General features: G+C 41.3%; 1 protein-coding gene across 1 annotated transcript in view; it reads right to left on the bottom strand.

Moving 5' to 3' along the window:
* Positions 1 to 27443, bottom strand: part of LOC122816928 (serine incorporator 1-like) — a 583434-nt gene that overhangs the window by 528303 nt on the left and 27688 nt on the right. Inside the window, exons 2-3 of the mRNA XM_044090011.1 lie at positions 19870 to 20031; positions 2157 to 2350 (exon numbers count right to left, since the gene is read on the bottom strand). Of these exons, the coding sequence (XP_043945946.1) occupies positions 2157 to 2350; positions 19870 to 20031 (356 nt within the window). The remainder of the gene's footprint in view (positions 1 to 2156; positions 2351 to 19869; positions 20032 to 27443) is intronic.

Here is a 27443-nt window from a genome sequence, read left to right as displayed (position 1 = left end):
AAATTATACACAAGGAGTCACACTTTAAATATACAAACACAAGCTATGTCAGTAATGTATATACTTTTCTGTTTTTTTCTTTTTGTTTTAATACCTAAATGCAGTCGCCAAATCACTACTGTACATATTAAGAGAAGGAGCCATCCGTGTACTATCCTGTCTCCCCAGTATAACAACTGATTGATCATATTAAGGAAAGAGCTACACTGTAACAAAACCAAAGGAGCTAAATCTAATACTCTACATGGACATCACTCAGATTAAAGGTACCACTCCGTTAAGTACGTTACTGAATGCTGTCCATGTTGGCCCCTATTTGCAACAAAATGGGAAAGAAAATGGTATCCCTTTCACTGCAATGTGGAGCAACCGCATACAAAACCTACTTAAGTACCCTGCCAACAAAACTGTAGATGTTGGTATGGAATTAGTGCTCTTGCCCCCAGTATAACCATCCGCACAATCTCTCTCTCCATCCCAGCTACTTGTACTGATTCCTACCACTGACAAGTGCTGATCATGTCATTCTTGCTCTGGGACAAGCGCAGAAATGCATGCTTTACGATATTCCAGTTCTAGGACACACCAATACAAGAACAAGAATCACTGTAGTGCACTGATCTGGACATGTGCAGCTCTGGGGCACTTTCATGCTCTAGAGACAGACTTGCGTGGATGGCACTGCACTGGCCTTGCCAGGGTATCTCCGAGACATCATCTACCCCAGACACAAAGCCTAGCTCTGGCATAGTCTACATCCCACATACATTGCTGCTTCTATTACTGAATAGTGTGCTGGTTCTAGCTTACCCAAATTTTGGAATATCTTTTGCCTCAGATGCACAGCTATTCACATAGCACTAGCTTTTCAACAAACTTTGCCCACATTCATACAGTGTATACTATTTGTCAGCTACAGATACAGATAACAAGTGGGCACAGATCATACAGTCTCCCAGTTTGACTGCTGCTGTAATTCTGTATGCACTACCGCACTACCACACCAGCCAAGAACATATGCGCATCACTTCTGCATATTATATTCTAGCACAGCCACCATCTCATCTCTGAAGCAGTGCAACAGAAAGCTCTACCAAGAGATGGTCAACTTCTACTGTAATAATTCATAGCAACACATGAACAATCACAGCCAAATGCAGCCAGGATGGTGTACCACCCCAAGCAATAGTCACCCTCCTACATATATCCTTGTGTAATGGTACCAAGACCCACGTTTCTAATGGACAGGAACATAAATGTGCGTCAGACAAAACACCTGGCCTTGGCAATCACCAAATGCAAGCTTTCTGGATGCCACAGCCACAAAGGTCACAAGAAGGTGAAATGGGCAAATTGTATACCATCATTTCCACAACTACTTAGAGAGATGTCTGGTGTCCTAGTTCACAAGGAGCTGGCTGGGGAGATCGGATACTTTTCAACCTCTCATCCTTATGCATAATTCTCGGAATGACAAGAACTGGTGGCTCCCTGTGTTACACAACGGACACAGGCTGTACATTTTACTATAGTTATGTACATATTCACTTAAAATGTTGTCCTAAATGAGTAAACTGCAATGATAGTTAAAAATGCATAATGCACTAAAAATAAATAAGGCAACACAAAGAACTGTAAAACATTCCATGATATAACACAGTGAGCAACACCTTCAAATAGAACAATTTCTTTTTCAAGAAACAGATCGAAAGATGAAGTGTACTTTTTCATAGCGATTTAGTGCTTCTCATTACTAACCCTGCCACTATCTCTGCCACAAAACATGGCAGTAACAAAGCAACTAAAATCCAACCAAAATATTAAATTGCAGCAGAGTAAAGGTGGAGCTTTGAGCACTACTAATCTTTTAGAAAACAGTTATTTACTTTCATGTTTCTAATGGTCAAATTAAAAGGATTTCTTCTGTGCTTAAGTTATCTCACTACAAAAAAGAGCAACATTTAAAGGGTGCTACTGGATGATCACTGGCAAGGAAATTCCATCTCAAGAGTGCTTATGGCTCCAAGATAAGAATTTCTTTTAATACAATGTACTTCTCTGAGACAAAGTTAGTGCAGACAGCATAGTCAGTGTACGCTTTACACTGAGAAGTGAACAAAAAAAAATTTAATTGACTGTCAAAACTGAATACATACCCATTGTGCACTGCTGCTCGGGGATCTCTGCTATTTTTCACATTGATCATAAGCAGCGAGAAGACAAAGAAGAACATAGCCATTCCAAAGCAGATACGATACACAGCCATATAGCCAACCAGAGCATCACAGTTCACATAGCCATGCACATATGGAAGCTTGGAAATAGAATTGCCTTCACAAAATCCAGGTATCTGTATATTCAAAAGCAAAACAAAAAAATAAATAAATTACAAATGGGCAATTAGCCTTAAGTATTAAGGACTCTACTGATCTTACTGAAGTAGTCCACCAAGTATTAACAAAAACAAAGGCAGTAGAGAAGGAATCCAGATCTACGCATGTTTGTCTAACGTATTCTCCTACCATCTTACTCAACTTGCCAATTGCTATTTATAAATGAGACCAGTATGGTCACATAATTGTGTAGACAGCTCACTGATCATCACAGCACAGCTTAAAACCCCTTCCTGCTACCAACATGTGCCATGTTAAATGCAGTGTAACCCACAGAAAACCACAGATTAAAAGTTTTGCTTTACAGCAGTTGATGAATATATTCACAATTTACTTAAAAATAATTTAATCCCATGTCTGTGAGCTGTTGAAACTTTAACCCTACGAGCACCATTAAACTTCCATAAAAGGCTTCAAAGTTCCCTGGTACTTCAGGTGGTGATCTTTAGAGTGGCAGACATCCAACTGTGCACTGCTTAAATGAGTAGCTAGGTAAATTTGTGCCCCCATATAACAAAAAGAAAAAGGATGAGCCATGCTTTACTACTGACAACCACTGCAAGACAGTTTACATTTGCTTTACACTGCTGGCAATCACTACTGAATGAATGAATGAATGAATGAATGAATGAATGAATGAATGAATGAATGATTGCACCTCTGCCTAACTGGCACCCCAACAGCTTGTACCATGGGCAGTTGCTCCCTTTGCCATGATCCAGCTACAGCTCTGACCCACACACTTTTTGAGCATCAGTGAAATGTAAATGTACCAGCAGCACAGAGCTCATGGACTCTGTGGATTTGTGAATATCACATTACACTTTAAAGGGTTAAGTTAACCTGAGAGACAAGGGAGAATTTCTCTCTCTGCATTCTGCCTTGAAACTGGACAAGTCTTATGTATAGTGCAGACTTTGTAATTTTCTTTTCATCTATGTAGTTACCATTGAAGAGAAGGCATTGAAAAAACAAGAAAAAGTTGTAAATGGTGCCCGCACACAGATCTCTTAGTCAAAACTACATAAATCTAACAGAAAATTTTTAAGCTCTTTTTATGAAATTCATAAAAAGAGATGGCTTTGATAGGCAAGAGAATTAGGGGAAGATCAAACATTAGGCATGCACAGTTACAAAAACAAATCCAAAACATGCCTTAGAAATTCCAAAAAGTATATTCCACAGAACCAACCATGACAGCAGCAAGTAATGAAAAAGCAGCTTTAATTAAAAATAAAATAAGGTGAGCACTTTCATGCCCAACTGAGCACTTCTTCAGACCAACAAAAATGATTAAAAACAACTGTCTTAAATACCCAGTACTTCAAATAATCTCAATCACATGACCAATTACTTAAATAAATCACGAGCCCTGAGAACAGGCTTTAAAGGTACACTGCCATTTAACCCTGGATGTGCATCTGCTTGAAACCTGATTATCCATTTAGTCTCGCACTTTTCTGTAAAGTTTTCTGCAAAGTATTCCTAATGGCTAGTAGACAATGCCATGTGGTGGATGTAATTTTTGTCAAAGTATAGATAGCAGCAATACATTCATGCATCCTGCAACTAATCAGGTGTTTGACTTTAGGGTCAAGGCTAATTGCTCTACTGCCAATGTTGTTTATTTAACCTTCTGCCAAACATGTACATGTTTTTATACAGGTAAGACCAAGGGATTGTTAAAGGATTGAGTTAGAGAACATCTACTAGCCATTAGGAATAAAGATTTAAGGCATACACTAGCAAGACTTGTGACGGAGATTATTTGAAGTACTGGGTATTTAAGGCAGCTGTTTTTTAATAATTTTTGTTGGTATGAAGAAGTGCTCAGTTGGGCATGAAAGCACTCACCTTTTTATTTTAATTTTTAATTAATGCTGCTTTTTCATTATTTGCTGCTGTCGTGGTTGGTTCTGTAGATGATACTTTTTGGAATTTTCTTTGTTATCTCACGGACCTCTTCCATAGTGGATTACCTGTTAGCTGTTGTTGGTATGCCTTAGAAACACTGCAAAATCTAATAATTTGAAATATGACCAAAGAAAATTCTATGGAGTCTTAAATCATGTTCACTATAAAAACTATACTTAGTACTGGACAATATCACATTCCCGTTCTAGATGTATAGATATTCTGCCATTCACATTAAGAACTTGCTTCCATACAGTGTTTCAAAAGTGAATGATTTATTTTACGGTTTGCTGTCCCATAAAAAGAAGCCGTGTACCCACTGTTCCTGGGCCTTCACATCTCTTGGTGACCTCTCCTGGGCTGCTAGCACCAACCATATAGTCAGGAAGGCTCAACAGAGGCCTCACCTCCTGAGAAAGCTCAAAAGGACTAGGCTCCCACTGTCTGCTCTTACCACTTTTTACAGGGGAGCTATTGACAGCATCCTCACAAGCAACTTCATAGCATGGTTCAGCAACTGCAATGCTGATGAGAAAAAGAAACTAGAGAGGGTGGTAAAGGTGGCTGAGAAAATCTTGGGCACAAACCTCTCCTATTCAGGAGCTTTTCTTTACAAGATCAAGAAAGAGAACATATACAATACTACCCGATTTGACCCATCCGGTCCACAACTGGTTCTCACAACTTGCATCTAGCAGAAGGTACTGCAGCTTCCGCTGTAGGACTACCAGATTCAGGAACAGTTTGCATCCTACAGCTGTAAGACTTATTAATACAGACACCAATCATAATATCTGATGCACTGAAGCGTCTCTTTTTCATTTAATCCTACTGCTCTGAGCAATTATCGCCAGCATTACTATTATGCAATATGATGGCTATACAGTCATGTCCAAGGTTAACAAGTGCAATATGGTAACTAAACAGCTGCTATTCACTAGTCTCTATTTATTTTCTATCTTAACAGTGTAGGGGTTTGGGGGTGGGTATTTATTATTTATCACTGGATAATGGGTACTGAATGTGTTTATGTAATGTGAACTACCTCTTGCATGTCATACATGTTATTTTCTTTCTTACGTTATTCTTTGATACCGCTGTACCTACATTATTTGCACTGCATTTCTCCCATGAGCTGACATTTGTAATTTTGTTTAGGCTGCACTTGTGTGGTCCTAAATGACAAAGTTTCTTTGAATCTGTTTGCCACATAAACCACATATAGTGTTAAAAAGGCAATTGCATCCAGATTATAAACTACTGAGATTAGTCAAAAAGCATTACAGTTTACAGGTAGAAAAAAATGGACTAGCAGATTCTGTGCAGTCCTCTTCCAGAAAAGAGCCTTAAAAATACAGTAAGAGCAAACTTTTCCTCCCCCTTTTTTGGAAACGCTAGTGTACCACAGTACCATTACCACTGACAATATGAGCTCAAGTAGTTAGAGAAGCTGCTGCTGTAGAATTATTCATATTGATCAAGAATGCAATAAAAACATATCCTCAGGTGCTTTTTAAAAGATTCCAAACACCATTAGGGAAACTTCTTTCCAACATCGTAACTATTTTCACTAACCTAGCCATCAGAAAAGTAGTATGATAAAACACTCAATTACCACTATATCATTTTCCAAGTGCCAGGTTTATCCTGTTCAAAGCTACGGGGGAGCTAATGCCTATACCAGTAAGCAAGGCAGAGAAGAAATCACAGGTCGGAGAACAGTCTACTGCAAACACACATGTCTACAGGCAACTTAAAAAAGGGTCAACAATTTTCCTATCGCCATGTCTTTGTGACACTGGAAGAAAGTAGAAACTGTGGTGAAAATTCAAGAGAAGGGAGGGAATACATGCAGTCTTCACACAGAAGGTAGCCTAGCCATGAACTAAACTGAAGATCCAAGTATTGCAAAACAACATGGCTAACTGCTATAACACTGTGCCACCCTCTAAGCTAGCCACGGAGGTAAACTGCCAGTTGGACTATGTACAGTTGTGCCATGTCTTATACAAACATCCCCAGCAATAAAAAAAAAAACAGAACTTAGAATTAAATATGAATTATGACTTGAAGATTTGCATGAATAAACACGACATTTCAGTTATCTTAACAGTGTTGGCAAACTAACACTCCCAACCACTGCTGCATGCCATTTGGGGGTACTTTTCCTACTCTGTTCTTCTCCACTACGACATATCTAAACTCCCTTGCTCATGTATTACAGAGCTATCTAAACTCCCTTGCTCATGTACTACAGAGGGTGCTACATTTCAGGTATGCAGTATCTGTATAAAAACAGATTAATTTGATTATAAAAATTGATAAATTGCTAACATCAATGCTGATAATAGATACAATACAGTACAGTACAGTCTTCCATTTTCAAAAATACATTCTTGAGTAAAGAATCTTTGAAGTGTGCAGCATGATGCATTCTTCTCAGGTTGGCATGAATAAAATACATAATCCCAAACAGTCCAACAGATTTATTCCTAGTACGCAACTGAAAAAAAAAGTTATTTAACATCCTTTAATTAAACAACTGGATGGAGGTACTTACTGCTATTAGCTCACATTAAAACTAGCGCTGAAAAATAAACTGGAGACAGACGTGATTAGGTATGCTATCCTGTTAAAACAAAAGCAGAAAAAAATGAGTGGCTGCATTCAAAATACAGCCTGAAGCAGGAGTACAATGTGTGACTATAAGATCAGTGCTTGCCTTAAGTCAAGAGCCTAAAGGTGATGTGCAAGCCCCCAAACTTAGAATTTATGCAAGCAGTAACTAAGGGTAAATTGCACACTTGCCATAATTCTCAAATGCTCTGACAAGTGGGTACCAAATGAAAGAATTTTCTTCATATGATCTCTTCTGCCTTTTTTTTTTTTTTTTTACTACCATTGGGATACGCAATGTAACTTATTAGTTATTAATAGCCAATCACTTACAATAAAAACCCAAAAAGAAATGCAATTCAGCACTGTGATAAAAATATGGATAATAAATAAAATAATGCAAAAATTACAGCAATCAAAAATTCATGAACCCAAACATTGACTAAACAGCGCCTCCAGGCTTGCAATAAACTACAAAAAAGAAGAGACCTCCAGTTTCCCCAAAACAGGAACTCAGTCTTTACATCAATATTAAAGGACAGTAACAGATTCAAGTGGACAGGGGCAAGACAGGAAAAAAAAAAGACATTCTCTGCCAGTGTCTTCAATATGAGCTACTGGAAAGGCGGTCAGTCCTGCTCCAGACAATCAGAGTTGTTTCACTGCAACACAAGGCCTCAACAGCTACCTTTGACAGATAGAACCACTGTTATGTAAAGCATGAAGGTGAACATCAAGACTTTAAAGTCATCAGGCAACCAGAGCAGACCCTGTACAATCCTTGCAAATGGCTAGTTAGCAAACTACCAAAACACTGACCTAGCTGCCAAGTTCTATCCTTAATGCAGGCACAAAAATCACTGCAAAAATGCAAGAAAATCACTGCAAAAATGCAAGAATGTTACAATAATCTAAGTGGGACAGCAGTTGTGCATTTACCACTGTCAGCAAGTCTGAGCTTGGCAGACAGAGTTTAATCTAAGCTATAATCAATTATCTGAAAAAAGGATGTCTTAACTGCCTACACCTGGTCTCACAGTGTGAGCTTATTATTAAAGGAGGACCACACCCACAGACTCAAAATACATGTTTATTTCATCACGATTTGGTGTTTCCTACATTTTAACACCACTCATGGGACTATTTACAGGTTTTATATATTTTTATACATAATTTCTGAGTATGACCACATGGGGTCTGGCATCTTGAAGTAATTCTGATAGTCTGCCTCTAGGTATCCCACATTGCTCGTCTGTAAAAAGTTACACCATGCAGGCCTCTTTCTTCCTAAATTTTCTGTCATTGCATTGATTTTACATGCATGTACTGCTGTCCTTCAGTCAGTTTTAAGTAACATTTCATGCCATTGAATGACTACTTAAAACATAAACAGTGCAAATTCCACAGAACAGACTTTCAAAATGCTTTTTGCTGCCGCTTCTTTTTAGAATGGCTACACTGCAGTTTTTTTGTGAAACCTGAATTGTACTAGTTTGCCTCATCTCCCATCCCCTTTCACACCTAACTTCCCTAGCTGTCAAAGTGCTAAGGGTAAATTGAGCTGTTACCTGCTGTGACTTGACAGCTCACAACAGGAGGCTTGACTTGTACAGTTTCCTTGTTCTAACCTTTACTTTCTGTATGGTTTTTAGGATGGTCATGATGATGTCAGTTTGGGGAAGGAATTGGCCAGAAAACTACCTGTATTCAGTGGCCTTGACATCAATACAGTAAGGTACTGTTTGAAACAGAGTCAATTTAAAATATTTTAAATGGCATGGTGTGTTGTTTATTCATAGCAGGGACAATAAATAGGGAGAAAAAGGACAGAGAACTTGTGCATTTAATAACAGAATCCCATTGCTGTCCTTTAAGAATCAAGCTGAAATCGTGAATATGTGAAAAGTTTTCAAATGGTTGTTACTACAGGGTCATCTCTGATTGCTTAATGGTCTGAAGTAGGAGACTATACAATTAGAAGCTTTACAAGCAGCCAACATCAGCATGCAACTGAAGAGAGGAAATATTAGCCAATGTTGAATGTCTACGCATAAGGGGTGGTTATAAGGATGCAAAACTGCAAGCCCAGATGAAAACTATAAAGTGACAGGTCATGGCACTGCAGGAGGTAGCTAGGTGGTTAAGGACCAGAACAAATTCTTGGGCTAAGAATCTGTGTTCCCACAAATTATTGGCTAGATATATGCAGCAAACTATCACAGCAGCCAGGAAACCTGTTCGAGTTACTCACAGGGACCTGACCTTAAATTAAACCTTTAGGGACTTTTATACCGAGTTGTTACTCAAGGACTTCCTGTCCCAGTAGTAGCTGAGGACGGTTTTCAGGGCAATGAGTCCTACAGGTGACACCCAGTGACTTAGTTCGGCTGCAGCTCAACCACCCAATCAAATTTAGATGAGGCACTATTTGCAATTCACGGGCAGCAAGGGTATGGCTTCAGGCCTGGATGGGGTGCCCACTGACATTTATAAGGCATTCAAGAGAACTCTCGGTACCTTGTTACCCTACTCATTTAGATATGTCAAAGGGTAATCTTCCTATTGTTCATGAAAAAAGCTAATACAACTTTCTCTTCCAAAAACAGGAAATGATCCTCTGATACCACAGAACATAGTTATGTTCCGAAATAAAAATACTTGCAAAGATCATTGATAATAGCCTAGGGGACGTCTTAAAAAAAAACAAACAACAAACAGGGATTTATGACAGATCATTCTAACCAGACCTTCTCAGACTGTTGCTTTATCTCAAACACCTCTATAGTACAACTTATCACGCCAGGGCTGCACTCTTCCTAGATTTTCAAAAAAGCACTTGATTCATTATAGTGAGAATACTTGCTGAAGGTGGAGAAGTTTCCCACTGAGGGGGATTAGGATTAGGATAAAAGGTAGGTAAGTGGATAGTCCGATTCAAAGCTACACTGGATACTACCTTTGGCATAAAGGTAGGGTTGGTTCGTAAGGAAACTCTGTCCTGATGGAAAATGATGAATGGTTGCACAGCCATGAGTGCCTGTAGCTCCGAAACCCTGCGTGCTGAGGTGATAGCCAGAAGAAAGGCGGTTTTCCATGACAAGTACTGTAACTCTGTTGAAGAAGCTGGCTCGAATGGAGGAAGGGTCAGCTTTTCCAATACGAAGTTGAGGTCCCAAGCAGGGACTGGAGGTTTACTTGGGGGTTTTATATTATTTGCCCCTCTGAGGAACTGCCTTAAGAGAGGGCGAGAGAATAAAGGAGGATCCGTGTTGTATTATGCAGAAATGGCTGAAGCGTGGATCTTGATGGAGGAGAAGGAAAGTCCATTGTTTAACATTTCAGCTAGGTACTGTAAAATTTGAGGTATATTTATTACCCAAGGATTCTGTCCCTTTTCTTGATTCCAGGCACAAAATCGCTTCCATTTGGCAGAGTAGGCCTTTCTAGTAGAGGGTCTTCTGGCCTCCAAGATGACATCCTGCACCTCCTTGGAGAGGCGAAACTGTTGGGAAATCAAGGAATTCTCCATGCAGCTAGATTTAGAGTTTTGAGATTGCTGTGAAGGGTTTTGTAGTTGCGCTGGGACAACAAAAGAGGGACTAGAGGTAGGATCCATGGTGGGGAATGTGTCAGGCTCTTCAGGAGCGGTTACCAGTGTTGTCTTGGCCAGTCTGGAGCAATGAGAATCATTTTCGGCCTCTCTGCTCTGGCTTTCAATAGAACTTTGGGCAGCAGAGGAAGAGGCGGGAAGGCAGACTGTCAATGTTGCCCAATTGAAGGAAAGTGCGTCCACTTTCCAGGCCTGTGGATGATAGGTCCTTGAACAAAATTTTTTCAACTGGCAATTTCTGTGGGTAGCAAAGAGATCTATGTCTGGCTGTCCCCATGCCTGAGTTATCTTTGTGAAAACTTGAGGATGCAACTTCCATTCGTGCGGATTGGTCATATTTCTGCTTAGGTTGCCTGCCAGTGTGTTTTCTTTCCCTGGCAGGAATTGTGCCTCTAGTTGAATTTGCAGTTCCAGTGCTGTGTTCCATAGGGTCATGGCTTGCCTGCACAGGGGGTATGAATGAGTTCCCCCCTGTTTATGTACCACATCACTGTGGTATTATCTGTCCTTATCAATAGCTGGCCTGGATGCAGTAGGTCTTTGAAGGTCATAATAGCCTTTTGCACGGCTAGCATTTCCTTTTGGTTGATGTGAAGGTGCTTCTCTTTTCGGGTCCATTTTCCCTGAACGCACTGATCCGTCATGTGTGCTCCCCAGGCGTAGTCTGAGGAGTCTGTTGTGATGATCGAGTTGCTTGAGGTACACAGAAAGGGAGACCTGTGTTTCTTTGGCAAGCTTGAGTCCACCACAAAAATTCCTTTTGAAGGCATGGAATGAGTGGTATAATCGCTTCCAAGCTGAGGCTGTGTTGAGACCATAAGTTTTTCAGGTACCATTGAAGTTTCCTCATATGCAGCTTTGCACATAGGATTAGTAGGATGCAAGATGCCATGAATCCCAGAGCCTGCAGGACTTTCCTTGCAGTTAGCCTGGTGTAAGTTGCCATTTTTCTGAAGTATTGAGACAGTTGCCCTTGCTCGTCTGGCGTGAGGTAGGCCATCGGGTGGTTGTATCCAAGCTGGCAACCAGGAAAATTATTTGTTGAGAGGGTATTAGTTTTGATTTCTTTTTGTTGACTGTGTATCCCAGGAAGTTCAACAGTTTTATTACAAACGCCAGGTGCTGCAGTAATATGTCCTTGCTGTCCGCTTGGATCAGGCAGTCATCCAGATATGGGTAGATTTGTATCCCTTGTAGTCTGCAGAAGGCGATTACTGATGCCAGGCATTTCGTAAACACTCTGGGTGCAGTAGATAAGCCAAAGGGCAATGCAGAGAATTGGTAATGGGTTGAACCTGCAAGAAATCTGAGGTATCTTCTGCAATCTTGTCTGATAGGGACATGCAGGTATGCCTCCTTGAGGTCCAATGTTACCAGCCAAGACTCCTTGCCCAGCATGGGAAGAAGCTGCTGTAATGTGAGCATCTTGAATTTTGGCACCTGTAGATATGTGTTTAGGATGGATAGGTCTAAGATAGGTCTCCAATCTCTGTCTTTCCTTGGTACCACGAATAGTCTGGAATAAAACCCTTGACCTTGTTCTTTTGCAGGTACCTCTTGAATTGCTTTCATGTCCTTGAGAGCTGAAACTTGTTTATGTGCCTCTGCCCTTTAATTTTGTGGCAGGTTTGGCATGCCTCTCATTTTTGGAAGGGTGTGAAAGTGGAACCTGTAGCCTCTGTCTATAATGTCCAGAATCCATTTGTCTTTTGTAACAATATGCCAGTTTTTTTGAGAATAATGTCAGTTTTCCGCCCAAAGGTGCTGCCATTAAAGCTTTGCTTGAAAGGTGTAGGGGGAAGTCATTGTGTCGGTTTTCTAAAAGACTGTGATCTATCTTCTGCACCTCTTGGGGTTGGTGCTTGCCACTGTCTGGCTCTGAAAGATCCTGGAGGTTGCCCTCTACCCCTTGGGTGCCTGTATCTGCCCCTTTGAGGTCTGTCCGTGGCTGGAAAGGACCAATTTTTTGAAGGCCAGTTTCTGCTGAAATGTGGAGGCTGTACCTGCAGGAAATCTTTCACCGTTTGCATTGATTTCGCTTTTTCCTCCATTTTCTTTAGCACCTCCTCAGCTTTAACACCAAACAATACATCTTTTTGAAGAGGTGCATCTAATAATTTAGCTTTGACATGATCTGGTAAGGTTTGCTCTTTGAGCCAAGCATGCCTACGTATAACAGACCCCGTAACAGCAGCTCTACATGAGGCCTCTAAAGCATCAAAACCACACTGCAAGGTATGTTTACCCACTTGCTCTGCACCATGCAACAAATCCTGCAACTCTTAAATCTGGTTCTGGTTATGTCATCTTGCTTTTCAGCTGAGATATCAAAAACTGTTGATACTTTAACATATGGAACTGACAGTTTAATGCCCTCATGGTTAAAGTGGCTGAGGTGTACACCTTTTTCCCCCACCTTTCTTAAGCTCTGGAATCTCTCTCTGAAGGTAATGGGTTTTTAGCAGTAGAGGCCTTAATTCCCTTGGGACCCTGTGAAATTGTTTCTGGGTCAGCAGTATGGCTTTTATATAGGAACTGGTGGGAATCAGGAACCCAGTAATACCCGTCTGGTTTAACAGGAGCTGGAGGCAAAGAATCTGGATTAAGGCTGGCTTCTGTGTACACATCATCCAATATATCTAAAACAGGAGGGATAACCAGAGGCCTATGCTAAGTGAGCAGAAGAAATTCCCTGAGCCTTTTCTTGGAGTCTGAGTAATCTTGGCCTTCCCAATGAAAGTGTTCCCTCAGTTCCCTCAATGTATGCGGGGTTTCCCCAAAAGAGAAGTCCTCAGGGGGGGAGACCGAGGGAATAGACTCCTCTGCATCAGAGTCTTCGAATGGAGAATAGGCATAATCCTGGTCCTCAGATAGTTCTGAGGTAATAGAAGCTTGATCTGAGGAAGGGTAGTCTTCCTCTAATCTGGGCCTTTTGTCAGAGGGGGGTTGAGAACCCCTGATAAGAGTAATCAAATCCTCAGCCATTTTAAGCATCTGTTTTTTAGGCATGGTGCCCTGAGAGGGGGGTCTGAGGAACCTGTTTTTTGGTTTTCATGTCTGCTTTAGATTTAGTGAAGGCTTTAATAGAGAAGGAGGAAGGCCTGAAGACCCCTTGAGAAATGGAAGGCCTGTCTAAATTCTGAGTTTCCCCGCCAGAAGTGGCATCGGGATCTGTAGTAGGAATGGGGGCCGAGGAGCCTGCGACCTCGGGTACTGAAGACACCGGTAATGCATTGTCATCGGTAGTCAGGGGCTGCACAGGCGCCTCGCTGAGTACCAGAGAACCGGTAGTTTGCCTTAGCGTGGTTTCAGTAGGTGGTGTGGACCTCGTATGTCGGTCCTTATCTTTGCGTTTTTTGCTCAAAACTGGAGTCGGAGAATCCGACGACATAATATAATTAAATTTTTTGCCGAAAAAGTGAAGGGCGAACTCCGCCCGACGCTTAATAGTGCGTTTATTGAATCTAGCACAGAAACGGCAGGCCGAGACGTCGTGGTCTGGGCCTAAGCAAGGTATACAGAAAGAGTGGAAATCCTTATGCGGTATTTGCTTCCCACAAGAAATGCAATTATTAACTTTGTCTGACATCGGTCTGAGGCAAGAAAAGTTTCCCCAACGGGGTAACTTAGCTTTCAAGAAGACTTCGCTGAAATACTTTCGTAAATCTCAGGAGCTGGCCGACCGGCACTTGCGAACTGCTTCTGCTTCGGGAACCGCGTGGTAAGAAAGACTGAAGAATATGGCGTCGGCTGCCTCTTTTATACCCCTACCGCACTGACATCAGGGAAGAAGCGACGACAACCGACGCCGGACCTAGACTTTGGAATTCGGCCGACCGAGGACCCGCCTGACGGCAGGATAACCCATCTGTTATGACTGCAGCTGTATGCACGATGAATATCAGGAAGCTGGGGTGGGTCTGCTTATTAAATAATGAGGAATGGCAAACAGTTGCTACATTGTGGAAAATGGCACTACATCCCAGCCTTGGCCTATAAATGAATTCACTAACTTTCCCACGAATAGGACTGCAATAATTGGTTGTGTTGCATCAACAGTCAGTCCCAGTTAAATTACAGAGGTGTAAAGAACTTAAAACATCAAGCGAAGTTTACATTTTTTGTGCTGGAAGGAGTTACAAAAAGAAGCAAGAGGGGGTCAATGGGAAGAAAGGGTGGAGTATAGGGAGCTATGGTGGCAGATTACTTGACAAGCCACCACTCCACCTGGTTTAAATGAGCATGTGTCCCTAGCCCCTGTACTGAAGATGAGAGCAGCTAACTTATGAAGTACAATTTTCAACAAACTCATTTTCATTTAAACTTAAAACTTGAGGTACACTGGATTCTTGCTGTATTAAATGTTTTTAAATGAAAGTGTGATTAAAACTTTGGCCACTAGAGGGAGCCTGACTATAAATTCTGCTTTTCACCATGCAGGAATTATGTAAACCTCCTCTATTTTAAGATTAAACAAATTAATCATGTACATTTTATACATTTTGAAGTGTGTTTTAAACCATTTTAGAGTTCATGATTTGAATATTTATTTTTTTAATGGTCATGAATATTCATGAATTTTATGATAATCAGTTTTTTAATCATTTGATGCCTTCGTTGAAGATTGGGTGATGGCATAGCCGGCCTTAGGCATAGGCCAAATAGGCGGCTGCCTAGAGCGCCACTCTAGCAGGGGTACTTTTCCAGTATTTATTTGGCGTAGGTAGACCAGGATGAGGGCACCGGGTGGTGTGGTGGGGGCGCCCTGGAGCCATTTTGCCTAGGGCACTGGTTGACCTAAGGCCATTCCTGGGTGTTGGGCAGGCAACTCAGCACCGAAAAAAATCCACTGCCCTGAAAGTCAAGGTAAATAAATTCAATTTTACTGGTTAACTTGTGCTTTAGAAGGGTATATAAAACCATCATTGTAGTTGTCCATCCACATCTGATGGTAGAAACGAAAATGCTGTTGTTTTAAAGTGTATGCTTTTATGTCAGTGTTTTTATTTTTTTTTATTAAAACTGCTTCAACTTTATCTATGTTGCTGGTGATATCTTTCCTGAGTACCTTGGACTTGGTTTTAGTGAAATTGTAGTGCTTTTGCCGTTTTTTTTTTTTTTTTGGATTAAAAGTACTGCTAAACATTGGATGCATGATAAACAAGCCAAAGTAACTGCACTCACTAATGGCATTAAGGGAGCTAGGCATCCTAAATAGAACAAAAAGCTAGAGTACAATGGGACTTTTCAAACCTCAAATTCTACTTTCCAAATTATACCTCTGTTCTTAAAGCCACACCAGGCAACAGGCCAAGTGGAGGTACATTCTTCCTTGTCAAAGAAACTGTCCAAGTAAAGTCAAAGCAAACCAAACCGCAAATGACTGTTACTTAAACTTAACAGCCATAACCCTAAAACTATTCAACCACACCCTTTGAACTCTAACTTTGGCCCATCTTGGATGAAATCAGCCCATATAAAAATTATATTGGGAAACTTCGACCTTAATCTCCTCCAGTCTAAACACTCTCAGACTTGCTCTACAACCTCGGCTTTACCTAACAAACTAAAGAATTCACAAGACCAAACTGTCACAGGGAACCACTCCCTACTACTAGATCTAATAAATGGCAGCTGAACCCTCCATTACTGACAACACCATCCTCTCTAGATCACTGCACTATGGCATTTGCCATCCTGCCCCCAATTACTAAAACAGCCACTCCAGCTCAATGCCTTCCAGAACAACAAACACCAGATTAAAAAAATTAAAACCATCTTCTCTCTCACCTATAGTGCCATGAATTCTTAGTGAACAATGACCCCCACCGACTGTATCTGCTACCCTATTCAACATCTACTAAAGAGTTGAAAGCTCTCTACGACATCAGTGACAATGTTTGGAAGGGATGGAAAATGAACTCCACAACTACTTCATCCAACTATGCAACCTAGCTTAAAAACTTCAAAAATCACAAAACAAACACCCTATCACATCACAGAAATACAATAAATAAAATCTGGAAAGTAGTCAACACATACCATGACATACTCCACCAGCTGAACTTCTACTTAATGAATCCATCAAAAACAGTCACAACTTTTATCTGTGCCACAGACCTTCTTAATTAAATTTCAGTATCCCTAACAAGGCCAGCTCTCATCCCACTCCATCAATCTCATCCTCCTCCACCAGAAAGTATTCCACTCCTTTAAAAATATTTCTATGAAAGATATAGTACAGCTTTTAGACAAAATCCCAAATGATGCCAATCTTCGTACAAATTAACTCCCCACTTGGTTAATCTACCTTTGTGAGAAGCATACACTTCTCATACAAAAACATCTACACAAATTATCTATCACCAAATGTGATGTCATCCCAAAGGAAAACAGAACAGTTTCCAAAAATCTTTAATCCAACAGGAAATCCTTCTACGTGGCACACATCACAAAAGGTTTCTCATCCAGGAAAAGAGAGGTTATTGTTCCCCTCTACTCGCCACTCATTACACCCATTACAGTGTACAACGCCCCTTTTGGTATGTCCCTCACAAAACATCTACAACAACTGGAAAGGCCGCAGAAATACCTCACAAAGAGGATTACCAGCCTCAAACAGATGCCCTACGCAGACAGTCTCAAAAGACTCTAGCTTTACTCCATTGCATATTGCCTACTCAGAGGCTATCTCTGCCCAACATACAAAGCTATGTCAAACCCAGAGCTGTTGGACATACTCCACTTAAACAAATCCCAATCCCTCCGAGCTACATGCTCTAGGGACCTAAACCTTGTCACCACAATAAACAGAACATGCTGGAGGGATAGATTCCTATCCCAGAGAATTCCCATACTCTGGAAGAAACTACCTATCTATATCAAACAAAGCTCCTCATTAGCACTCTTCAAGAAAAATCATGACGATTGGATGGGAGATAGGAAATTCACCCCGAGAATCACTTCTGTGGCTCTGCTCGACAGGGGTACAGGAAAATAATTTTCTTGGGTGGCGAAAGTCAGGGTACCTTTTTGGCTAGGCTTATACAAGCCCTAGGGCCAATAGCCTAGTACCTACCTAGGAACACCTACAAATGACTACAGACCTGTGTCCATTCTTGCCATTTAACATCTCACCTGCAAACAAGGCAATTTTTCTGCAGCAACATGGACAGTGGACAGGCTAAAGCACAATGACTGGCTTGTACAGACCTACAGATGACATTCTGATTAAACAGAGACAAAGGCCATTGATCCGGCACAGTATCTGTGGATCTGGCTTTTGACCGAATTGGTCACAGTCTTTTTCCTGAACCCACTTAACTCAGCCAATGTCAGCCCCTAAATGACCATGTGGTTCAAAGAATTCCCGTCAAACAGATACTTAAATTACAGACTGGCTCTTTCTCCTCACCAACAGCTGCTGCTAGTAAAAGGGTTGCACAAAGACCCAGCCAATCTTTCATTTTACTATTCCTCATTATAAGGAGCTTACCCTTGGAAATCCACCCCCTTCGAATAATTTTATATGCAGATGACACTGTCATTTAAAGATATGGTCCTTTTTCATCCCCTATTAAGCAACAAATGGAATGAGTTATTTCCTCACTAAAATATATATATATGTGTGTGTACACACACACACACACACACACACACACACACACACACACACACAAATATACACATACAGTAGATATAGAAAGTGTACACACCCCTGTTAAAATGCCAGGTTTTTGTGATATGAAAAAATGAGACCACAATAAATCATTTCAAAACTTTTCCCACCTTTAATGTGACGTATAACCTGCACAATTCAATTAAAAATAAACAAATTTGTTAGGGGAAAAATATAAAAAATAAAAAGCATACAATAAGCTGGTTGCATAAGTGTGCACACCCTTAAACTAATACTTTACTGAAGCACCTTTTGATTTAATTACAGCATTCAGTCTTCTTGGGTAGGGGGTCTATAAGTATGGCGCATCTTGACTTGGCAATATTTGCCCACTCTTCCTTGCAAAAGCACTCCAAATCTGTCAATTGCGAGGGCATCTCTTGTGCACAGCCCTCTTCAGGTCACCCCACAGACTTTCTATTGGATTTAGGTTTGGGCTCTGGCTGGGCGATTCCAAAACTTTAATTTTCTTCTGGTGAAGCCATTCTTTTGTTGATCTGGATATATGCTTGGGGACATTGTCATGCTGAAAGATGGAATTCCTCTTCATCTTCACCTTTATAGCAGACTCCTGAAGGTTTTGGGCCAAAAGTGGCTGGTATTTGGAACTGTTCACAATTCTCTCCACCCTGACTAAAGCCCCAGTTCCAGCTGAAAAAAAAAAAAAAAAACCAAGTGTTGTTTTTGCACCACACGTACCTTTTGGAACTGTGGCTAAAAAGTTCAGCCTTGGTCTCATCAGACCACAACACATTTTCCCGCATGCTTTTGGGAGACTTGATATATTGTTTTTCAAATTTTAGCCAGGTCTGGATGTTTTTCTGTGTAAGAAAAGGTGTCCTTCTTGCAACCCTACCCCATAATCCAGACATATGGAGAACATGGGAGATTGTCACATGTAGCACACAATCAGTACTTACCAGAAATTCCTGCAGCTCCTTCAGTGTTGCTGTAGGTCTCTTGGCAGCCTCCCTGACCAGTTTTCATCTTGTCTTTTCATCAATTTCAGAGGGATGTCCAGTTCTTTGCAACATCACTGTTGTCCCATATTTTCTCCACTATTTGATGATTGTATTCACGGTGTTCCATGGTATAGCCAATGCTGTGGATATTTTTTGTACCCTTCTTCTGACTGACACCTTTCAACAATGAGATCCCTTTGATGCTTTGTAAGCTCTCTGTGAACCATGGCTTTTGCTGTAGCAGGCAACTGAGTAAATGTCAGGAAAATCCTACTAGGACAGCTGAACTTTATTTCGGGTTAATCAGTCTCTTTTATTGATGGCAGGGGTGTACCCAAGAAGACTGAATACTGTAATTAAATCAAGAGGTACTTCAACAAAGTATTAGTTTAAGGGTGTGCACACTTATGCAACCAGCTTATTATATGTTTTTTATATTTTTCCCCAAACAGATTTGTTTGTTTTTCAATTGAATTGTAAAGGTTATAGGTCACATTAAAGATGGGAAAAGCTTTGAAATGATTTATTGAGGTCTCATTTTTGTTTATCACAAAAACATGGCATTTTAACAAGGGTGTGTACACGCACACACACACACAAATTAAGGTATACAGTTGAGAGTGGAACTAAATTATTTTACTTAAAAGGGAAGTCAAAGGTGAAATTTTGTTAACAGTGCACATTTGCCCAACTTACTTTTTTAAGCTGCACTTCCATTCCAGGTGCCAGCATTATACAGGCAACAATTGTCCCAAGGAGGAGAAGGAAGGCATAGATGAGCCGTGTAATGGTGGAATTATTAGTTGAAGGGCAGCACCTACAAAGCAAGCACGTGGCACTGCTACACAAACATGGAATCTAAACAATAAAGAATAAAACAAAACATGTCAGAAATCACTATAATGTTACAGTTCCCCTCCTTTAAACATTTCAAAACAGTCTAAATAAAAACAATTCATAAATGCATTTGCTACAGCTGTTAGGATGAGCAGTACACCTCACACACACAAGTAACACTACAATGCCAAAGCAATTTACAATATATAAAACAGACTGACAACAGCTTCCTGGTTTCAACTTATTAAATCACAGCTATGAACTTTAAGTCCTGAAGACCTGCATATGAGCAGGTTTTCTCCTTTAGCACTGCCAGGGATGCAACATGCTTTGTACTCAACTTTGATGCAGAAGACTGAAGGTTCTATTCCCACATTAGGTAGATTGATTACTGATACTGCAGTGCAGCATTGTGGGGTTGTTGCACTCCTGAGTGTGTCATCCTTTGGATTAGATGTTAAACAGAGGTCTTATCTGCTTGAGTTGGTGGTAGCTCAGGTGGATGCAAAAGATTCCACGGCAACTATCAAAAATATAAAGTTCCCCAATACCCTGGCCAAAATTTCCCTACTCGAATAAATACCACCTCGGGTATCCATGGAAAGAGAGGCCACTAGCCTAGTGTGACTAACCTGGTCTACAAAGAATAAATAAACAAAAATAAATAAATAATTTTTCAACATCAGATTGTGCTAAAAGAGCATTAGAGTTCATTTGACCTGAAAAAGCTTAAAAGGCAGCCATTTTCTGTCAATAACTGCCAAACTGTTGTTTGTACTGTACTATAGTTGTCAATAAATGCAGGAGCTGGCTCTGTGACTTCTTCCTTTAATCCACCTTTGGGTCACAGTCAAACATACACACAAAACAATCTTTTCAACCCTAAAAGTGTTGCTCAAGATATTACCCTTCACTACAATGTAATACCAAATCAAAATAAACTCCAAAGCATTCTGAATATGCGTGCAAGTTTGTTTTTGTTTGTTAGTCAGTTTTACTATATCACAATATGTCTTGTGGATGCAGAGGAAGAAATATGCAGTCTTCAGGAAAGACCAAATACCGGATGGTGTGCTCCATGCAGATTCCACCCCAGAATGTCCTTCCAAGCAGTCAGTAACCCACTGAGTAGTTCAATGGACGGGTACCCTTTAAAAAGTTTAAGCATACGTCAAGTAGATGCATTAAAGCAAAACCCTAGCACACAGTCACAGATACAAAGCCTGCATAGCCTTTATAAAAACACTGGGACTTGCATATAATTCAGAATTTACCAAAGTAATATAAAGTTAATTGCTTCAAAGGCTTTTAACAGGTCAAGAAGTATAAGGATGTTCTGAAACATGCCTAAGACCCTACAAATGCATAACCAAAGCTAATATATGGTCAGCACTTGACCTGCCTTTAACAAAACCAGGCTGAGAAGACACCATCACCTCTGAGAGACATACAAATAATTTAATGTCTGCATTCAACAACATTGGCCTGAAATTCTAAAATTAAATTGCATCCACTCTTCAAATTTTCCCTTAAAACTACCTTCCTCGAACTATACTACTGATCAAATCAGCGCATCCTATAACTAAAAAGATAATCTCTACTTGACTCCAAGTACTTGACTCCAAGTAGACTTTTCTCTATCTGTTAAACCTAGCACTTGCTCCTACAGTACTTATTACCTTGATACGGCACTCTTGTCATACATAGTACCCCAAAAAGGCAACCCCCCATTTCTCGGTCACCCACGTCCCCCGGATTCTTTTTAAAGTTTTTTTGTCTATCCTTCTAGCATGTCGAGGGATCAGTTGCTAGTGTCCTCTCCTGCTCAGCTGGTGAACATGGGAATATTGAGGCAATGCTACAATTGCCTCATGTACACAGACAACCCTCTCCTCCTCCCACAAAACACAAATACATGCGAGAGATGCAACTATACGGCCAAACTGGAGGCTGAGCTCTCTCAACATAGGGCTGGCAAGACCAGTCAGGAGGAGAAGGTTACCACACACACTATAGACCCAGTCTCACATAGTACCATTACAACCTCAAATCATACACATAAACACACAAAGACATACTCGGAGGCTCTGATCAAAAATCTACCAAAACAGCAGAGGCCACCAAAGCAGACACCCAAACAACCACCACCTCAGAACACAACACCTGCAACACATAGACCTCACAGTCAGAGTGTCAAACAGTCACAGCCCTTAAGGCCAAACACAATGCCAGACACACTAGTCATTGGTGACTCAGACACACTGACGTTCCGCTCACCAGACTGAGTAAGGAGAAGGTCACAGTAAGCTGCCTGTCGGGCGCTAGAATCCGCCACATAACGCAAGCACTCAGGTCTCTCAACAGCAGGTACAAATATGACTCAGTCATTGTCCATGCTGGTGTAAACGACCTGAGACGTACCTCCTTGGACTACATGAAAAGAGACATTGAGGAGCTCTCTGATTATGTAGCCCAGGCAGGTATGACCCTGACCTTGAGCAGTATCCTACCTTCACCAAGAATGATGCCACAATACAGAGATAAGATGATCAGCTTTAACAATTGGCTTAAACACTGGTGTCATTCAAAGGGGATCCAGTGTCTGTCTGCCTGGGATGACATGCTGGACAAGCCACGCTGCCAAGGGACAGCTTGCACCTGTCACCCTGGGATTCCGGATATTGGCAAAGGCTCTTGCCACCCCCATAGTGCCTTTTTTAGGCAAGGCTCAAATTCTAAACCTACCACCCTAGAACACAAAAAAGGAAAAAACTAAGGGTAATGCTGCTCAATGCCAGAAGTCTAAATCTCAAAATGCACGCACTCGAGGCCCTTCTCAGTATGGAGAACATCGATGTCTGTGCTGTGACAGAAACCTGGTTCAAGGCTCCTGAGAGCACCCCAGCGCTGTCAGGTTTTACCTCATATCATGCGTTCCGGCCCCAAAATCCGGACAATACCAAGAAAGGAGGGGGGGGTATCCATATTCATCAAGGACACCCACACCTCAAGACTGGTGGCAACGCACGATGCATCAGAGACCATCCAGGTGCAATTAACCATAGGCAAGACAGCTCTGCAAATTGTAGCATGTTACAGGCCACCCTCACAAACTCAGGAACCTCACATGGCCTTCCTGAAAACACTAGAGGGATAAATGTATCACCAAACACCATCATACTAGGTGACTTCAATTACCCTAATATAGACTGGGAACACTACTCAAGCCCAAACACCCTAGCCCAAAAGTTCCTGGAATTCATAAACTCAAATGCCATGGAACAACTAGTCACCATCCCCACAAGAGGAGATAACATACTTGATCTCATCATCACGAACATGGGAGCACAATGTTCAACACCAGAAGTACACCCCTCACTGGTGAGATCAGATCACAAACTAATCTCGCTGGAGGTCCTCATCCCACCCCCACCTGAAATAAAAAGACCACAGTAAAGAACTTCTCAAAAGCCGACTTCACACTTCTAAAGACTAGTGTGGTCTCCTTTAAGGCCCCGAGCTGGCGGAAAACAGTACTCAAGCCGCTGAATCACTTACAAATGCCTTCTACCAGCACCTGCAGGACTGCATGGATAAGGCAATCCCAAGCAAAACAAAGACTCTTTGTACCAAAGGCAAGCGTCCAGTCTGGTGGACCCCAGCCATAAACAAACTCTACAACAAAAGGAGGAAGCTACTACAAGATAGAGCAAAATCCTTAAAAGGTAAGACACCCTTGATCACTATAAGTAAAAACTAAGAGCCCTCATAAAATCATCCAAAGCAAATTTGAGAGAAAAATAGCTAAAGACTCAAAAGACAATCATAAGGCCTTCTTTAGCTATGTTAGAAACCTGGGAGGAAACTCCCAGATATGCTCAGAACTAGTTCAAAATGATGTGAAGATTACTGATCCTACAGACATTGCCAACATACTGGCTGACCGGTTCAGTGCAAACTTCTCCCCCCAAAAGGAGAGATATCTATACCAAACGATTGCAGCCCCCCAAACATCTCCAGCGCCCAAGTGAGAACTGCTCTCTCCAAAGCAAAAACACAGCATCCATGGGACCTGATGGTGTCCCCGGCTGTGTGCTCCACGAACTCAATGAGGAATTAAACCCACAGCTAGGACAGCTGTTTAATCAAAGTCTTACCTCTGGATACGCACTCCAGGAGTGGTGCACTGCAACTGTGGTCCCACTGCACAAAGGCGGTGCCTCCACCGACCCTGGAAATTACCGGCCCATTAGCTTGACAAGCCTTATCTGCAAAGCCATGGAGAGGATCATAATGGACCTCATAAATAAAGACATTGGGAATTTGCAGACTTTGGATCCAACCCAGTTTGGCTTTGTCAAAGGAAGATCATGCCTTTTAAACTTGGTTGACTTCTTCGAAACAGTCACCAAAGCCATTGATGAGGAAAGGCAGTCCATACAGCCTACCTCGATCTGGCTAAGGCCTTGATACAATACCCCACTCGGGTATCATTGAAAAACTCATCAGCTTAAATGTTAACCCATACATCACAAGATGGGTTGCAAACTGGCTGAGTGACAGAACCCACAGAGTCAGAGTTGCTGGCGCCATGTCAGACTCAAAGCCTGTCACAAGTGGTGTCCCACAGGGCTCAGTCCTGGGCCCACTCTTGTTTGGCATCTACTTTTCTGAAGTACAAGCAAACACAGAAGGGTTATGGCTGACAAAGTTTGCAGATGACTGCAAACTGGGCGCCATAGTAGAAAACACATCTGACACAGATATCCTTCAGAAGGGTCTCACAGAAACAGATAACTGGTGCCAGAGCCACGGCCTAAAGTTAAATGCCAAAAAATGCATAGTCATACCCTTCGGGAAAAACAAGGTTACCCCTAGCTACCAAATAGGTGGCAATCCACTGAGCACAGAAGAAGTTATCAGGGACCTGGGGACCCAGGTTGATAGTAGTCTGTCATTCGACACCCATGTAGCTAAAGTAGTTAGGAAGACCTTCTACATTGCCCACCTTATCATGAAGGGATTCTCATCTAGATCAAGGGAGGTCATAGTCTCCCTTTACTCATCAGACCAATGATTGAGTACAATGCCCCATTCGGAATGTATCTGACCCGACACTTGCAGCAGCTGGAGAGGCCACAAAAGTTCCTCACCAAAAGGATAAAGGGTCTCAAAATCTGTCCTATGCTGCCCGACTGAAAGAACTCCAGCTCTATTCAGTCGCCACCGCTTGCTCAGAGGTGACCTTTGCCTAACATACAAGGCCATGTCAAACCCAGATTTGATGAATATGCTTCACCTCAAAAATCTAGATCCATCAGAGCCACAAGGGCGGAGACTTAAACCTTGACACGGCTATTAATAGGACGTGCTGGAGGGATAGATTCATCACCCAAAGACTCCCTATGCTGTGGAACAAAATCCCGGTACATGTGAGGCAGAGCACCTCGCTGGCCTTGTTCAAGAGAAATCTTGACCAATGGATGGGAGATCGCAGATATACCCCAGGGATTACCTCAGTGTCACTGCTCGACAGAGGCACAGCAAAATAACGGGTATAGTTCCCCATACTTAAGGGGTGGCGTAAGCCACAAAACGATGGGCTAGGCTTGCAAATGCCCTCGGGCAGATAGCCTAGTATGAACCTATGAACCTATCCTTCCCTGCCTGGGAAATAATGACATCTGTGGAAGTAATAGAGGAGTCTTTGTCAATACCTTCCCTTACAATGGAATCAATAATTACTTTAAAAAGGGACAACAGAGTATTCTGTAACAACTTGTACAATTCAATGTTAAGGCCATCAGGCATGGAAGCTTCCCTGAGAAGGTGGAATGGCCTCACATAATGTTTGCCACATCTCACCTTCCTACATGGGCTCAGCAAATGCTTCCATTTGCTACAGAGTAATCTGCAGCATTTCTACCCTGCAAAGCAAGTTAGCTATTCTTGTTCCCATCTATCCCAATATTCCAATTCATTCAGATAGAATTCATATATTCTACAAGCTTTTACTAATATCTTTAAATAGCAGTCTCTTCTTGGCCTGAATGCATCTTACTCTGCCCTTAACCTATATTCATTTAAGCTTGGACTTTATCAACTTCCCCTTTATTTCTCTGCACCCACTCATTAAGAGCAGATCTCTTCAAATATAACTGATCTTTACCTATAAGCTCCCCATTTAATCTTAAATGAAGTTGATTATACTCCTGTATTGCCTCCAGGTCTCCACATCATGTGCCAACACACTGCCTGTGCACCTCCTCTATCAGAGTCTCTACTTCCATAATCTAGATATCCATCATTTGAAACATCTATGCCCTCACTCACTTACACACAGTCATCACATTCCTTCTTTAAGGAGAGTCCCACCAACTTTTTTGGAAAGCTACCCATCAGATTTGCATGCAAAAAGCTTTTAAGCCCTCCATCAATACTGTTAGAGAAAAATGCATCTCTCGTGATTATTCTACACAAAATACATATTAACTTAGAATTTCTTCACAAATATGTTTAATGAATTATTTAATATTTGTTCATGTTAAAAATGATATGTAGTATAGATGCATAGTTATGCAAACCACAAATACTTATTGTAGTTGTGAGTGTTTCATTGCATTTTAATATCAAGCTGCCAAGTGTATTAACAGATGACTGAATGCAAAAAGAAAGTAGTGCTGAAGGGGCTAAGAATGTTATAAAGACTGGTTTCTGAAAGTAAGAAAGAACACACTGTATGTAAGCTTCGACCTTCCCAGGCTGGGATGGGTAGTTACAAGGAATGTTGGGAAGTTGGAATGTACTGCTACTAAAATGTACAAGGTCAGGAAACAAGACTGATTAACAAGTTAGATGGCTTGTGTATTTCTAATACAAACATTACTGTGGAGTTTTCACGTGCAGCAACACGAGGGTCTGCAGAAATCCTATTTGACCATGTCAGTATTCTGCATGCATGATACTGACAAGAAAAGTAAACAAGAACTGTGTATTTTTGCTGCTTAGAGAGACTAACTTTAAATTGTGTAGATAGTCTCCCAGCACCAACGTATGTGGATTTATAATAAGATTTATAATAAAAAGAAAATATTTTGCACATCCTGAAGAGTTATTCTTGACTCAAGACTAAAAGATAATTAATGTTATTTATGTACTTTTTAAACTGCACTTTAACATTTGGTGCCGTGACCCGGACTCAGAACTTTGATCTTGCTGCAGAACACTGTGGAATGAATTACAAAGGGCCCATCACAGAAAGCTCTTCTGTGAATTCCACACTGTTTTGTATGGAATGGTCAGAGTTCGGACCTTTAGCTATTCACGGTGTGCAAACATACAGGCTAAAGATGGTAAAATGGCTATGGGAAAAAATGTTTTGCTTTATTTCCTCTTTTTAAAACAAAAATGCAGTTCAAAGTAATAGTGGCAAT

Source organism: Protopterus annectens, chromosome 12.part0 (genome assembly GCF_019279795.1).
Source record: "Protopterus annectens isolate FY-2018-M chromosome 12.part0, PAN1.0, whole genome shotgun sequence".
Taxonomy (NCBI): Eukaryota; Metazoa; Chordata; order Ceratodontiformes; family Protopteridae; genus Protopterus; species Protopterus annectens.
This window is presented reverse-complemented; position numbering and strand designations above follow the sequence as displayed.